The sequence below is a fragment of the Gadus chalcogrammus genome, chromosome 17 (assembly GCF_026213295.1).
Source record: "Gadus chalcogrammus isolate NIFS_2021 chromosome 17, NIFS_Gcha_1.0, whole genome shotgun sequence".
NCBI classification, from domain to species: Eukaryota; Metazoa; Chordata; class Actinopteri; order Gadiformes; family Gadidae; genus Gadus; species Gadus chalcogrammus.
The window spans coordinates 15,856,715-15,871,069 of record NC_079428.1 but is presented as its reverse complement, the minus strand read 5'-3'; the positions used below and the strand labels follow the sequence as shown (position 1 = coordinate 15,871,069).

Below are 14,355 nucleotides of genomic sequence, written 5' to 3'. Positions count from 1 at the left end.
CGCATTAGCGTTGGGGTCAAGGTTGTGGTTACACACCGTCCACTATGTGCACAGAGACTCAGGGTTCCCAGACGATCCCACGGCTCCCCGGGGTTGACAGGTCTAATAGCCATGTTCTGATCTCTTCAAATAACTTTACATTACGTCCTTTTAATGTTTTTCAATGGCGCATTTGATGTTGATTTTTGAATCACTTCATGTAGGGCAAGACACTAAGTTTCTGTTTTTCCACAATGTCTTGTTTTTAAACGATTTATGATGACTATATGCTCTCTAAGGTGACCTTGGGTGCCTTGAAAGGCGCCTCTAAATTAAATGTATTATTATTATTAAGAGCCCCCAAATGAATATCGTATTTCCTTGAGGCCCTTCTTTCATATATAAGAGACCAAACGTCTCTATCTTAATCCCAAGTCATTCTGTGTCCCAACATACAATAAGTGTTTGTTTCACCTATTGTATTTCTGCGACCCCCGTGTAGATCATTTTAGTAGCCTATTATTATTGTCTGCCTTTTACCTTATTAATTGCATTCATGATTCAAAAACACTGAAACTTGCATTTCTTGCTCATGCTATCCCTAACTGTGGCTGGTACCACTACAACTCGATCACTTAACATTTCTGTTACTTATTTTTTCATATTATCTTTCAATATTTTTTTACCTATTTTTATATTTTTAAATATCTATTAACTTTATATTTTATTGTTGCTGCTATGTGTGTGTTGAGGTACCAAGCATAATACTCTTTACTCTTGTGTACTTGTACAATTAGAATGTAGTAAAAACAATTCTGATTCTGATCCTGATTCTGATTACCTTAAATTAGGCTTTGGTAAGGGTTTCAGCGGAGGCAAAGCAAACATAGAATTCAAGGTTGTCCAATAAAAACACGTCGGCCTAGTCTGCCTCAAAGAAGAAGAAATAACTATCATGATAAATATAAATGAATCCCTGGGTCCCTCGAAAATCTAAAATGATATTATTGAAACAACATCCAACAGCAGTATTAATGTGTAATGATTATCTTGTTAAACAACATTTATTTATCATGCAATACTTTTTTTCAGTGTGTGCAAACACGCTTTCGTTGGGCCTCACGAAAACATAATCTTCTTAATCCGTCCCAAAGAAGAATATCTAAGTATATAAATCACAGGATCTCTTGAAATGTTCATCACATGCATAAAATAGCACAGAACACAACAGCTAAGATGATTACATGGAAAAACTTTTGATCAACCAACATGCAAGCTTTGTGGGATAGCAGCGTCCATTTGAATCACCATGGCAACGATAAAAACTTTGCATTCACTTACATTCTCTTCTGATTAATTAATGACTGAAGATTATGGATTAAAATGCACATATATCACTAGAAATCTTATCAAAACGCATTTTTCACTGAGAATAAAATAAATGTCCTAATTTTGTTTTGGCAGAATCTGTCCTTGACATACATACGTGACGTATTGCTGTTTTTTTGGAACAGTCGATATGGGATAATCTATACGATTAACCCTATTCTGTAGTTCAGGTTGGTGAAGGCTGCTGAGGCAGCGAATAACAAGAATCTAAATGGGAGTATATTAATACATACAAGACAGGATTATCCAGATTTTAGCAAGATTACGAATTTGAAGTAAACTGGACTGGATAAACTTAGGTGTGTGTGTGTGTGTGTGTGTGTGTGTGTGTGTGTGTGTGTGTGTGTGTGTGTGTGTGTGTGTGTGTGTGTGTGTGTGTGTGTGTGTGTGTGTGTGTGTGTGTGTGTGTGTGTGTGTGTGTGTGTGTGTGTGTTTGCATACGCATATGTGTTCAGTGGCGACCCGGCTGAGGTTGAGGTACTTCAAATCACAATTCTACCAGCACTTTTACAGTGGTTTTAAACTGGGAACATCGTGCAGACAACCCTAATACCTGTTGACAAATTCTTGGTTCATCCTCAGGTTTACATATTTGAAAACAACATTTACTACCAAGCGGACGTCCAGAGCAGTTCTTGGAGACTGACATCCTCTGGACAGGAAGGGGCTGTCTTCAACGGCATCTCTGATTGGCTGTATGAAGGTAAGGACTGATGGCATCATCAAAGGAAATGTGTTTTGATCAAAAAGAAAAATCTATCATAGCATATTCTTTCAGGTCAGAAATGGTAGAAGGATTCGATAATGTCCTTTCTGGGTAAAAGAGTAGGCAGAGCAGAGTAGGCAACTTCAAATAAAACACATTTAGATATTCCAGGAAAAAGTAAAATAGCAGAGAGGGAAAGTGCTTTCTGGGAACACGCTGAATTTTATACTGCATTAGTCCATAAACCACAACCAAAAGACAGAAAAAAAACTGTTGTCCTCAACAATGAACAAACATTTGAGAACTGATGAGGTTAATTGTGTTTCATTTCTACTTAAAAAAAAAAAAAAAAAAAAGTGCATTAAGTGCCATTGTGTGAGGTTTTAAAATTCAATCAGCCAGAAACAAAAAAGACGCAAGTCATAAACAAACCATCAGATTCAGTTTAATGTTCCTTACAACCATTGCAGTAAACACCAATGGTTCTTAATGACCAGTGATTTTTAATGAATTGAAGAGATAAAACACAACTTAAGAGTTAGCAACCTTTTCAACTTAATTAAACCAAACCATATGCAATAATTTACGACAGAAAATATTGAACTGTTTTCAACAGTGTTTATCCCGACACCAGCTCAGATTGTTATCCCTACAATGACTTCCCATTGAACTGAAAGACAAAACTGAAAACAAAACGTAGGCAGCAAAAAACTCAAGAACAATTTAACTGGTTGAAAGTGAACATTTCTCGTTTCACACCATTCATTTTGTCCTCCAACAAAACAACAACTAATACCCCCCCCCAACCCCCACATTCCCTTTGTTTCAACTGACTTCTTCTCAAACCCGTGTTCCGCCATTTTGTCCTCACTAGAGCAAGTTATCCACACCCAGGTGGCTCACTGGTGGTCCCCTGATGGCTCTTGGCTGGCCTACCTCTCCATCAACGACAGCCTGGTGCCTACCATGCTTTTGCCCCACTTCACTGAAGGCCGATACCCCAAGGGGAAGAAGTACCCCTATCCCAAGGTCCCAGCTCCTCCACCCTGTGCACTATCGAAAATAATGGGTGGGGGGGACGATGGTTGTCTATATGTGACTTGTTCCGGTCTGTTAGCATATATAAGCATAGCAACAGTAGAAATGCATGAGAGACAAAGTAAGTGAAGTAAACACACACGCTCACAAAAAAAGCGTGTGTCAGACTGTTGTTTTGTAGTGATGCTTGCCGATGTGTCATATCATCTCTAGACTAATGAGCAGAGTGTTTGAGGGAGGCTTACCAAGAGAAGCACAATGACTGGCCCGCGGGGCTTACACCACTTCACACACTGTCAATGTGTACTCTTGGCTTGAATTATAATGTCATTACAGAGCCTGGATTTATCTCCTGGCCTAGCCTACCACCGCAGCTTACCAAAAACTAACAAAATTTCTCATAACGACAGTTGACTGCATGGATATTTTGGGGCAGAAGGGAGATCGAGTTACTAAAAGGGTCTTGGTTTGGAACCCTTCAGATGGGGCAGATCAACCCAACTGTCAAACTCTACGTCATCGCTCTGGAAGGAGGGGCTCAGACCGCCCAGCTGCGACCGCCCCACAGTTTTGAGGAAAGGTATTTCAAGACATTTCCGGGAGAGGGGGTTCAGGTGGGGTGACCTTTACTCACTTATTCATACCAACTTCGTGTTTGTTTTTTTACGCTAGAGAGCACTACATCACCATGGTGACCTGGCTCACGCGACAGCGAGTGGCCGTGCGCTGGGTAAACCGAGCGCAGAACACGTCGATCCTGACTCTGTGTGATGTCATCACAGCACACTGCGTCAAGGTGAGGAGATTTAACTGGAAACTTCACTTTGGAAATGTAACCCAACATCTCCTAACATTGGAGATGGAAGCTTTTTTTGCTTTAAAGGTTCTAACCTCTGGTCAGTTTCTGCAGTTATAACTGCCCTCCTGACATGACTCCCCAGATGGTTCGTCACACAGAAACATCTGGGAAGTCATCCTCAGAAAATGTTTGGACAGGGGAAGGCAAAATTACTTGGCGGTTGATTTGATGAACCATCTGGCTTCCCTGTCCATCGTAGATCACAGAGTTCCTCATAGAATGCAGATTGGTCCAACCACTGGTGGTTTGGACACAAACGCATAACCTGAAGCCTGGCAAGATGACTCCTCGTTAGATTGCAAAAGCTGCCTCTATAGGTCACTCAACTAACTCCTTTGCACGTTGACATAAAGGGAGTTCGACTTTTATCCTGGCAGCCTTTTTTCTTATTTTTTCTCTTCAGCAGTTTGTTTCAGTATTATTTTGGTGTGTTTTGATGTGTAAGCCCTTCCTGAGAACAGTGGTCGCTTTGCCTATTCCCACAGTGTCAATCAATACATCAATCCTGCTGCCTGCCACTGAATTTGCAGTGGACTGCCTCTTTGTTGCGATCCCTCTCCTGATTGGATAAAGTGTAAACGGGATACCAGAAAATGTGTTTTCTGTTTACTGCAGAGCAGAGGGACTGGGAGACACATGTTTCTGACCAAACACTCTATGGGTCTATCTTGCACCCTACACCGACGCATGTATCGTTGATAGTTTGCACCCGGCGTGAAGCTGAATTTCCCCCGCAGCAAACTCACGCCATTCCACTTGCGCCAGGTGGTCGGCGAAAAGCAGAGGCATGTTCCGACAATGATACTTGGTGCTATTTTTGTGATCCAAAAAGCAATTGCGCCACTGACCGGCAAATACCTGGTCTAAATGCACTAGCGGATAGCGCAGTCGGTGTTGCAATTTTGACGTGCCACGGCAGGTCAGAACTGCTACATAAGCTTACACACACTTAGGCTATGAACATCACAAACATGAAAATGATTAGCCTAATTGAAATATTATGATGATGATGTGGATTGTGGAAAATAAAAAAAGAGGCTGCATGATTGAACACTGTAGTAATATGCAATGCATTCAAATAATAATAATAACAATAATAAACTTGAGCAAAGTATATCCCAGCCTTCGAAAACAAAATCTTGTTTTAGGTTCAATGATAACATTGGTTAAATTACTTGGGGAAGAACAGCTGATACAGCAGTCATAAGTTGTACTTTTGAAACAATGCATCTGCAAACACCGTACAGCAAACATATATTTTCTTGAAACAGACATTGTTTCCAAGCCCATAACTTTTAGGATTGATGAGAATTTCATCGTGAGAAAACCTTGAGTGAGTAAAACTGAATGAAAGAATGAATGAATGAATGCGGGTGATATTTGGCGTGCAGTTCAACAATATGTGTGCACCCATCTGTTTGAACTAACCCAAACTAAACCGTAACGCAATAGTCTGTGGCAATGCATATTAACGGGGGGGACACATGCATATTATGAACACAAGTCGATAACGAATATGTATACAATACTGGTAGTCTGGTAACAAACAATGTTTGTTAATGTATTGCCACATTTCATTAAATAGACCCACAGTTGCGGCCACAGGACCGCATATCCTATATATGTTAAGTTCTCTTTGCTGAAATTTACATGACGACTCAGTGTTTCTGAAGTTGTAGAATAAAACGCTATTCTATGTTTTTAATTAGGCCTATTATTTTGCAATAAACTGAGCCATTTTAAGTTTGAAATGTGCTCATGCATCTGTCTCAGAGACTGCAAACGCGCTGTCAAAATATCAAATCATCAAGCTCAAATGCCCACATGGCTCTTAAAGGGGATGGGAGATGGAACTCTCATTGGCTTATTGCATGTTACGCCCAAAACACACCTACCGGTATTCAGACCAACCCATTTTAGATTTGCGTCGGGCGCAAGAGTCATTTATCCACCGTTATAATAGCAACAGCGGCAGAGATCCGCCCACAAAGCTACTTGCGTTTTGCGTTTCATACTTGTGTTTCAGACCGTTAAAATAGGGTCCAGAATCAGTGATGGCAGGCATAATATAGAGCTATGTAACGCTTATTTAATGAATAAATATCGCTTCGAGCACCTTTAATTTACCTGACTTAAAGATGGAATTTCAGGTTGCAGATGTTACTTTAAGAGAGCAAAGATAAATCTCCAAGTGAGTTACATCTCCTAACTTCACTTCTATTGATCCCTTCTTTATCGTCCTTTATTTGGTAGAAACACGTGATGACATCTGAGAAGTGGATTGATCGCCAGGTAAGTAGCTAGAAAGATGAGTTTCCTCATCATTGATAATCATAAATAATGAATTGAGTAGCCACTTAAATCTTAACTTAGTTCATCTTAATTTGAGTATTTTGTATTTAACATGATGGCAGACCAAAAATAAACATTTACCAAAAAATGTGGATAAGGACATGTTGAAAAGTACTCTTTCTATTAGCTTCACATGTTGATGTTTGATCCTCCTGTAGAACGAAGAGCCAGTTTTTTCCAAGGATGGCACGGTGTTCTTCATCACCCTCCCTCTAAAAAATAGCGGAGGAGGAGCCTTCAACCACATCGCCATGATAACAAACCAGGTGAAGCCCCCTGAGAGGATTGGTATTTCACAAGGAAATGTCAAAGCATTATTTTTCTAATCAACCTGCATTTAGAAAAAGGTACTTTGAAGGATTTTGTGTTCCAAAAAGTCTAATATGGCCAACTAACATACACAATGTCTCCGTTGAAACCTGTTCGAATCCATGCCTCCCCCCCTCAGTCCGAGGATCAGGAGGTCAACGTTCGTCACCTGACCTCGGGAGGCTGGGAAGTCTCTCAGGTCTTAGCATTCGACGAGCACACAGACTCACTGTGAGTTTGACCGACGAGACAGTGACTGCAGTATTTCATAAGATGAATGAATACCTTAGTTCACACTCTCGTATTTGTGCAGGTATTTCCTGAGCACAGAGGATGGGTCTGCACAAAGACAGCTCTACAAGTACGTCAAAGTATCTAGGCAGTGGTTATGGTGATGGACTCCTGCAATTCGCTTCAGTGTGTTTGATTAGAAAAATTGTTAAAGAGTGAGAGAAGTATTACCACAATTGTATTTAACCTATCCCTGTTGGGATAGGTTATAGCAGCTTTCCAGCAATATAGAAACAAACATGACATTTTGTTGACTCGATTGATGTTGAGTTTTTTCTTGCTTTCAGGGTTTCCACTGTGAGTCCGTTTCAGAGGTCCTGCCTAAGCTGCTCTCTCTCCAAAGTTCGGTGCACCCACTTCCATGCTCGCCTCAGCCCTCGCTGCCAACATGTCCTGCTGGACTGCCGAGGTAGAGAGCGACCACTCTGTCAATATCACACTGTTGCCATTAAGGTAACTGGGTTACAGAAGCAAGTTGAAATGACGGGGGCAATAGATCCATATGCTAAATCCAACAATAACATTACATGAAAACCAGTGCCAAAAATACGGATTAGACCATATCAATATTCAAGCTCTGCAGTATAGCTATCTATCGTTGCGAAAGATCCACAAACGATAGTCCAGTTAGTCTACTGCTTATGATTGCTTTATCACGGAGCGTGAATATCTAATATCTTTCCAACTCTAACCCGGTTTGACAAGATCAATAGGTGAAGGCAAATAATCCATAGCTCTTGACATATAGTTGTGTTGATTTACTTCCAAGTGTTGCATAGAATTGTGCAAAACAATTGAATAAAAACAAGACTGAGGTAAGCTAACATGCTCCGCTCGAGCGGATCTTTTAACAATATCGGTACAGATAGTTTTTTCACCGTTGAGCCTTGTCTGTCAGGTTTTTCTAGAACATGTTGGTTTGTCTTTAGATTTAAGATGAAATATCCCCAGGTATCTGCGTGAAGCAGTTCTCCTGTCAAGACATATATGAAATCCATGACAAACCTCAATCCAACCCGGTATCACGCGATTTCATGCTCATGCGCACAAACGTTAATCTATTGAATCTTGTCCCAGAGCAAGAATGTCCGACTTTTTTCGTGCTACACAGAACGAAATGTAAACCAATGCATTCTGAATGGGCGCGTTTCTCCGATGTTTCCGTGCTACACAGAACGAAATATAAACCAATGCATTTTGAATGGGAGCGTTTTTCAGACGAGAGAGAGAGAGTGTGCGCAGACAGTACAGTGCACCCTCTGCGTCATAGATCCTCTGCTCGGCGAAGCAACCCATCCAATCTGTGCCATCCACCGACCCTACACGGACCTTGAAGTAATGGGAGGACTCTGGAACTGCCAATCAGCGGTCAAGAAGGCAGACACCTGACACATGACCCTCCACTTCCTGGCCCTGACAGAGACTTGGATCACTCCAGAGAACTCTGCTACTCCTGCTGCCCTCTCCACCGTCTACTCATTCTCACAGACACCCAAGACCTTCAGGGTGAGGAGGAGGGACCAGACTCCTCATCTCGCCGATGTGGTGCTACCAGGTCCTTCCACTAGAACACTTGGCCATATCTGCTTTTGAACTCCACGCTGTTACTGTCACCCTTCCTATCAAGCTCTCCATTGTGGTGATCTACCATCATCCTGGTCCCCTTTGTGACTTCTATGACGAGATGGATGCCCTTCTCAGCTGCTTTCCTGAAAATGGCACACCACTCTTTATTCTTGGCGACTCCACGAATTTACAAACTTGTTCACCAACTTTGACTTAACACTCTCCCCTACTCCTCCCACACACAGGGCAGGGAACCAACTTGACCTGATATTCACTAGGTCCTGTGGCACCTCTGCTCTCTTTGTTACCCCGCTCCACGTGTCCGACCATCACTTTGTTGCCTTTTTTCTCCCCTTGACGTCCTCTCCCTCCCTCCTCTCTAGTCCCCACATTGTCACCACCCGTAACCTCAAATCTCGCTCTCGCACTACGTTTGTCTCAACTGTTCCTTCTTCACTACCTTCTGTCGAACGATTCTCTCAACTATCCACCGAGGAATCCTCTGACACTCTGCTATCCTCCCTCTCCTCCTCTTTGGACTCCCTCTGTCCCTTCCACTCCAGACCTGTGCGATCCTGACCCCCCCCCCGCCCTCCTTGGCTGTCTGAATCTCTGCAGACTTATAGAGCAGAGTTGTGGGCAGCTGAGAGGAATTGGAAGAGATCAGACTGTCCTAATGATCAATCTCAATATCTTTTCCTTCTCTCTGATTTCAACTCCACTGTGTCAACAGCCAAATCTGCCTTCTACCGCACCAAAATCAACTCCTCCGCCTCAAACCCCAGGAAACTGTTTTCCTTGTTCTCTTCCCTCCTCAACCCTCCCTCCCCTCCACCTCCTTCCTGCTTCACTGCTGATGACTTTGTTACCTACTTTACCCAGAAGGTAAAGGACATTAGCTCCTCTTTTATCCCTGCCTCCATCCTGCCTCCTCCCATCCCCACCTCTGTCTTTACCCAATTTATCCCTCTCACCTCTGACGAGGTCAACAGAATAATAACATCTAACCATGCCAACACCTGCTCCTTTGACACTATCCCTTCCTCTCTCCTCCAGGCTGTCTCAAGCGACATCCTGCCATTGCCATCGCACTTTTCAACTCCTCCCTCCATTCAGCCATTGTTCCAGCGCCTTTCAAGACCAGAATAAAGCCTCTCCTCAAAAAACCGACCCTTGATACCACCAACATCCAGAACTACAGACCGGTATCTCTTCTTTCATTCCTCTCTAAAACACTGGAACGTGCCATCTCTAACCAACTGTCCTCCTATCTCTCATCTAACAACTTCCTTGACCCATACCAGTCAGGCTTCACAAAGGCACACTCCACTGAGACGGCTCTCCTCGCGGTGACTGAGTCCCTCCGTGCTGCCAGAGCCTCGTCCCTCTCATCGGTTCTCAGTCTCCTCGACCTGTCCGCAGCATTTGACACGGTGAACCACCAGATCTTCCTTGCCACTCTCGCTGAATTTGGCATTGCTGAATCTGCCCTTTCCTGGTTCACATCCTACCTGACGAATCACACTTATCAGGTAACATTGAATGGCTCCTTGTCCAAACCTTGCACGCTTGAAACTGGTGTCCCTCAAGGCTCGGTACTGGGGCCTCGTCTGTTCCCTCTATACCAGATCCCTGGGCTCTGTAATTACATCGCATGGCTTTTCCTATCATTGCTATGCTGACGACACTCAGCTATTTCTCTCTTTCCCCTCATCTGACAAAGCCCTGAGAGCAACACGCATATCTGAATGTCTGGCAGACGTCAGCACTTGGACAACTGCCCATCACCAGAGGCTTAACTAAACAAGACTGAGCTCCTCCTAATGCCAGGGAAAGATTGCCAATACATGGACTTACTGGTCACTGTTGAGAACATCACTGTATCTCCTTGTCCAACTGCCAGAAACCTCAGTGTGGTACTGGACAATCAGTTATGCTGCACTGCAAACATCACTGCGGTAGCCCGATTCTGCAGATTTGCACTTTACAAAATCCACAGGATCCGGCCTTCCCTTACAAGGGAAGCACCTCAGCTTCTAGTCCAATCACTGGTCATCTCCCGTCTCGACTACTGCAACATGCTCCTGGCTTGACTCCCTGCCTCTGCGATTAAACCTTTGCAGCGCATCCAGAATGCGGAAGCGCGCCTCGTGTACAACCTACCGAAGTTCTCCCATGTGAACCCCCTCTTCTGGCTCCCTGTAGTAGCTCGCATCAGATTCAAGATGATGGTACTGGCATACAAGGCAGTCGATGGAACTGCCCCTGCCTACCTCCAAGCATTGATAAAGTCACACACCCCAGCTCGATCCCTCCGCTCAACTACCTCAGCTGGACGTCTGGTACCTCCATCGCTAAGAGCAAGCAAAGGTCGACCAACAAAGTCGCAACTTTTCTCTGTTTTGGGACCTCAGTGGTGGAACGAGCTCCCTGCTGATGTAAGGATCGCAGAGTCGCTCATCAGCTTCCGCAAAAGACTCAAAACTCCCCTGTTCAGAGTTCACCTCGACGGTGCATAGCTACCCAGCCCCTTCCGGCCACTAATGTATGCTGTACGTCCTGGCAATTAATGTACGCACTTATTGTATGCACTTAATCTACATTGCACTTATTCATAGTACTTAATTGTGTAACATCTGCAGTAGCTGCTAGCATTGCTCTACACGGGGAATGGGTTAGCCTTGCGATTGTTAGTACTTGCACTTGGCTCTATGAACATCTTTACTGTACTGACAGCGATATATTACTTCACTCCTTATGAAAAATGTACTTACTGTTAGTTGCATTGGATAAAAGCGTCTGCTAAATGCCCTAAATGTAAATGTATATATGTCAATATTTCCGAGCATTTTCATGCTCCACAGAACGAAACGAGAGAGAGAGAGAGAGAGAGAGAGAGAGAGAGAGAGAGAGAGAGAGAGAGAGAGAGAGAGAGAGGGGGAGAGGGGGAGAGGGGGAGAGGGGGAGAGAGAGAGAGAGAGAGAGAGCAGCTCTCTCTCAGTGCACCCTCAGTGTACAGTGCACCCTCTAGTTATATGCAGAGGTGGGTAGAGTACTGAAAATCTATACTCAAGTAAAAGTACAATTACTTCCTTCAAATGTACTTGAGTAAAAGTAAATATTCCAATTGTAAAAACCTACTTGAGTAAGAGTAAAAAAGTACTTTGTTTTAAAGTTACTCAAATTACAAGTTACTTTACATTTTTGTATTGCAGTGCTTGGATCAGTGAAAAAGACCTAACGTGTGTATGTGTGAGAAAGATGCACTCTCAAACATTTCTTCACAAGTTGCTTCATTCTGTATTGTTCATTATACAAACATAGGCCATCAAACAAATTTACACTAAACATGGAATTTAACTTCAGCTTTGACAAAAGCATTGTAGGAACAGTTACCAATTAAACACTAACCTGGCTGGGGGGGGGGGGGGGGAGAGAGAGAGAGAGAGAGAGAGAGAGAGAGAGAGAGAGAGAGAGAGAGAGAGAGAGAGAGAGAGAGAGAGAGAGAGAGAGAGAGAGAGAGAGAGAGAGAGAGAGAGAGAGAGAGAGAGAGAGAGAGAGAGAGAGAGAGAGAGAGAGAGAATAGGATACCCCTTAACCAAGGGCGTCAGTTTGTTTTTAGAAGTGGTGGGGACAATAACCATAAGCTTGAGTGTGGTCTGAAAAGTGCTGGGTACCCTTATGTAAGCTATTCATCCATTCAACGCTGCATTACAATATGCTCTACAGTGTATTGTCAGGTGTTGAAATTATTCGAATATTCGAATACTGGTTCGGAAAATTTGTATTTGAAGCTTAAATCAGTATTCGGAGCTTCGTTATTTTTTTTTTCCACGTAGGTGACTTTACCAGAGCGAGGGAGGCAAACTATAAGCGTCAGCGACACCAAGCAGAGAAGCGAGAGAGGTGGAGGAAGAATAGATATCTTGTTTCCCTTTACTTTATAACACAACATTAGCGGGATCTCTGGAGGAAAAGTAATACTTAAAACCTTAGCTTAGTTGTTTGTTTACGTTCGCTGTAGCCTACAGCGCCGCGCCAATCAACTGTGACTGGCTTGCTGCAGAGCGTGAGCGTCTTGGGAATACCCGGTCATTATAATGGATATAATATGGACACATAAGACAATCAATATTCGGTATTTGTTATGGATTTATTGTACAAATTCCCTGAAAAGATGCACGTTCCAGGATGAATTGAAAAGCTCCCGTAAGGGCTGAGATGACAGAGAACAGCTGATTTGGAACGGAGCAACAGCTGTTCGCTTTCACGGGGAAAAACTAAGGAACTTCAACCTTCTTAGGCCTACTAATTAACGTTCAAAAAGCTATTAAATCTTCAACAAAATATGCAGATACTGTCAAAATCGGTTCCAGGGAGTATATAAGGATTATTAATGTTGTTTTTGATGGTGTTTTTTTCTGGAACGAGTATTCGAATATTCGCTACGAAAAACCAACGAGTATTCGAAGCCTGAAAAATGGCATTCGGGCCAGCCCTATGAAGATCCTATTCGAACAATAAAAGTTGAAAACCACAGTTTGTGTTTTGGCTTGTTTTGCAAAACAGCGTTGGAAACACCAGGGTATTGGCTCGGGATATGTAGGCCTAATACTAATACACACAGGACAAAGAACAGTGTTGGCAATTTAACACTTATCTTGACATCAACAGAGTTTACCAGACAAACAATGCCAGACTGTAAAGGGGGTACGAAATGAAACGAGGTACTGAGCATCAGCCTTTTGAAGAAGCTCAAGGGCTGCTGGTAGCATATGTTATGCTGCATTAAAAAAATAAAAATACAAGCACCCAGAGGAGAATTGCATCTGCCAAATCCTGACCACCAGTAAACACTTGCGAAGGACCAATGTAGACTTCACTCGTTAAAACATCATAAGCAAATTGTCCGCAAATAAAATCCCCTTCAGTTTAGGATAATCACACAGGTTATGCGAGAACATATTTATGTCAGGATAGGCCTACCAGGCTCCAAGTCGTCACATATCTCAATCAGACAAAACCAACTATAACCACATTGGCATAGCAATCGCACCGTGTGTAGCTGCTACTAGCTGCAATCTATATATACAACGCATACTAACTGGAGCACCAACCAGAATCAGATCAAAATCGCTTAGGACCGTGGGTAACCTTTGGCCAGGTCATCACGATTCACGAGCAAACAGAACCAGCAGCAAAGTTTACGTAAACCAATTTCTTACCTTATGTGGCCCTCCACATGCAGGCTAGATGACGTATCCATATCGATATCCAGTGTCACAAACATGCTTTTTACCCTGCGTTCACACCAAAAGATGCAAAAAGTTGACGCGCGTCGTGATCCCATTCAAAGTGAATGTAGAGACGCGTTGCTGCTTTGCTGCCGCAGCATTTGCTGCCGAGAAAACGGGCAGCAAAACTTGATTTGCGGCGCGTCAAAATCTGATTTGCGGCGCAGCATGCCCGTGCCCGTGCCCGCTGCCGGGCACGGGCGAAGGGCGCGTTCACGTATTTTGCGGCGCGTCAAATGCTGCTCGAGTTGAAATATTTAAACTTTTGACGCGCCGCAAACCTTTGACGCGCCGCAAAACTTGATTTGACGCGCCGCAAAACTCAGGCGTCAACGCGTTCGGGCAGCAAATGCATCTTTTGGTGTGAACGCAGGGTTATAGGAAGCAAAAGGACCGGCTATTTTCTGAATAAAAATGTCAATTTTGGCTGTCTGTCTTGCAACTTCTCCAGTGCGTTCACCCCAAAATGCAACGGGACGACAAGATCCCATACAAAGTGAACGTATAGACGCGTATCGGGCGAATATTTTTGATTTGTCGCGCTACACTTTCGCCATGCACAGGCAAGCGCG

At 43.4% G+C, this 14,355-nt stretch overlaps 1 protein-coding gene across 1 annotated transcript in view; it reads left to right on the top strand.

Annotated features, from left to right (window-relative positions):
• The window catches only part of LOC130369788 (inactive dipeptidyl peptidase 10-like), a 138,348-nt gene that overhangs the window by 100,925 nt on the left and 23,068 nt on the right, over positions 1 to 14,355 (top strand). Inside the window, exons 8-16 of the mRNA XM_056575348.1 lie at positions 1,951 to 2,071; positions 2,949 to 3,103; positions 3,595 to 3,692; positions 3,785 to 3,908; positions 6,225 to 6,263; positions 6,482 to 6,589; positions 6,772 to 6,863; positions 6,946 to 6,993; positions 7,211 to 7,332. Coding sequence (XP_056431323.1) covers positions 1,951 to 2,071; positions 2,949 to 3,103; positions 3,595 to 3,692; positions 3,785 to 3,908; positions 6,225 to 6,263; positions 6,482 to 6,589; positions 6,772 to 6,863; positions 6,946 to 6,993; positions 7,211 to 7,332 — 907 coding nt within the window. The remainder of the gene's footprint in view (positions 1 to 1,950; positions 2,072 to 2,948; positions 3,104 to 3,594; positions 3,693 to 3,784; positions 3,909 to 6,224; positions 6,264 to 6,481; positions 6,590 to 6,771; positions 6,864 to 6,945; positions 6,994 to 7,210; positions 7,333 to 14,355) is intronic.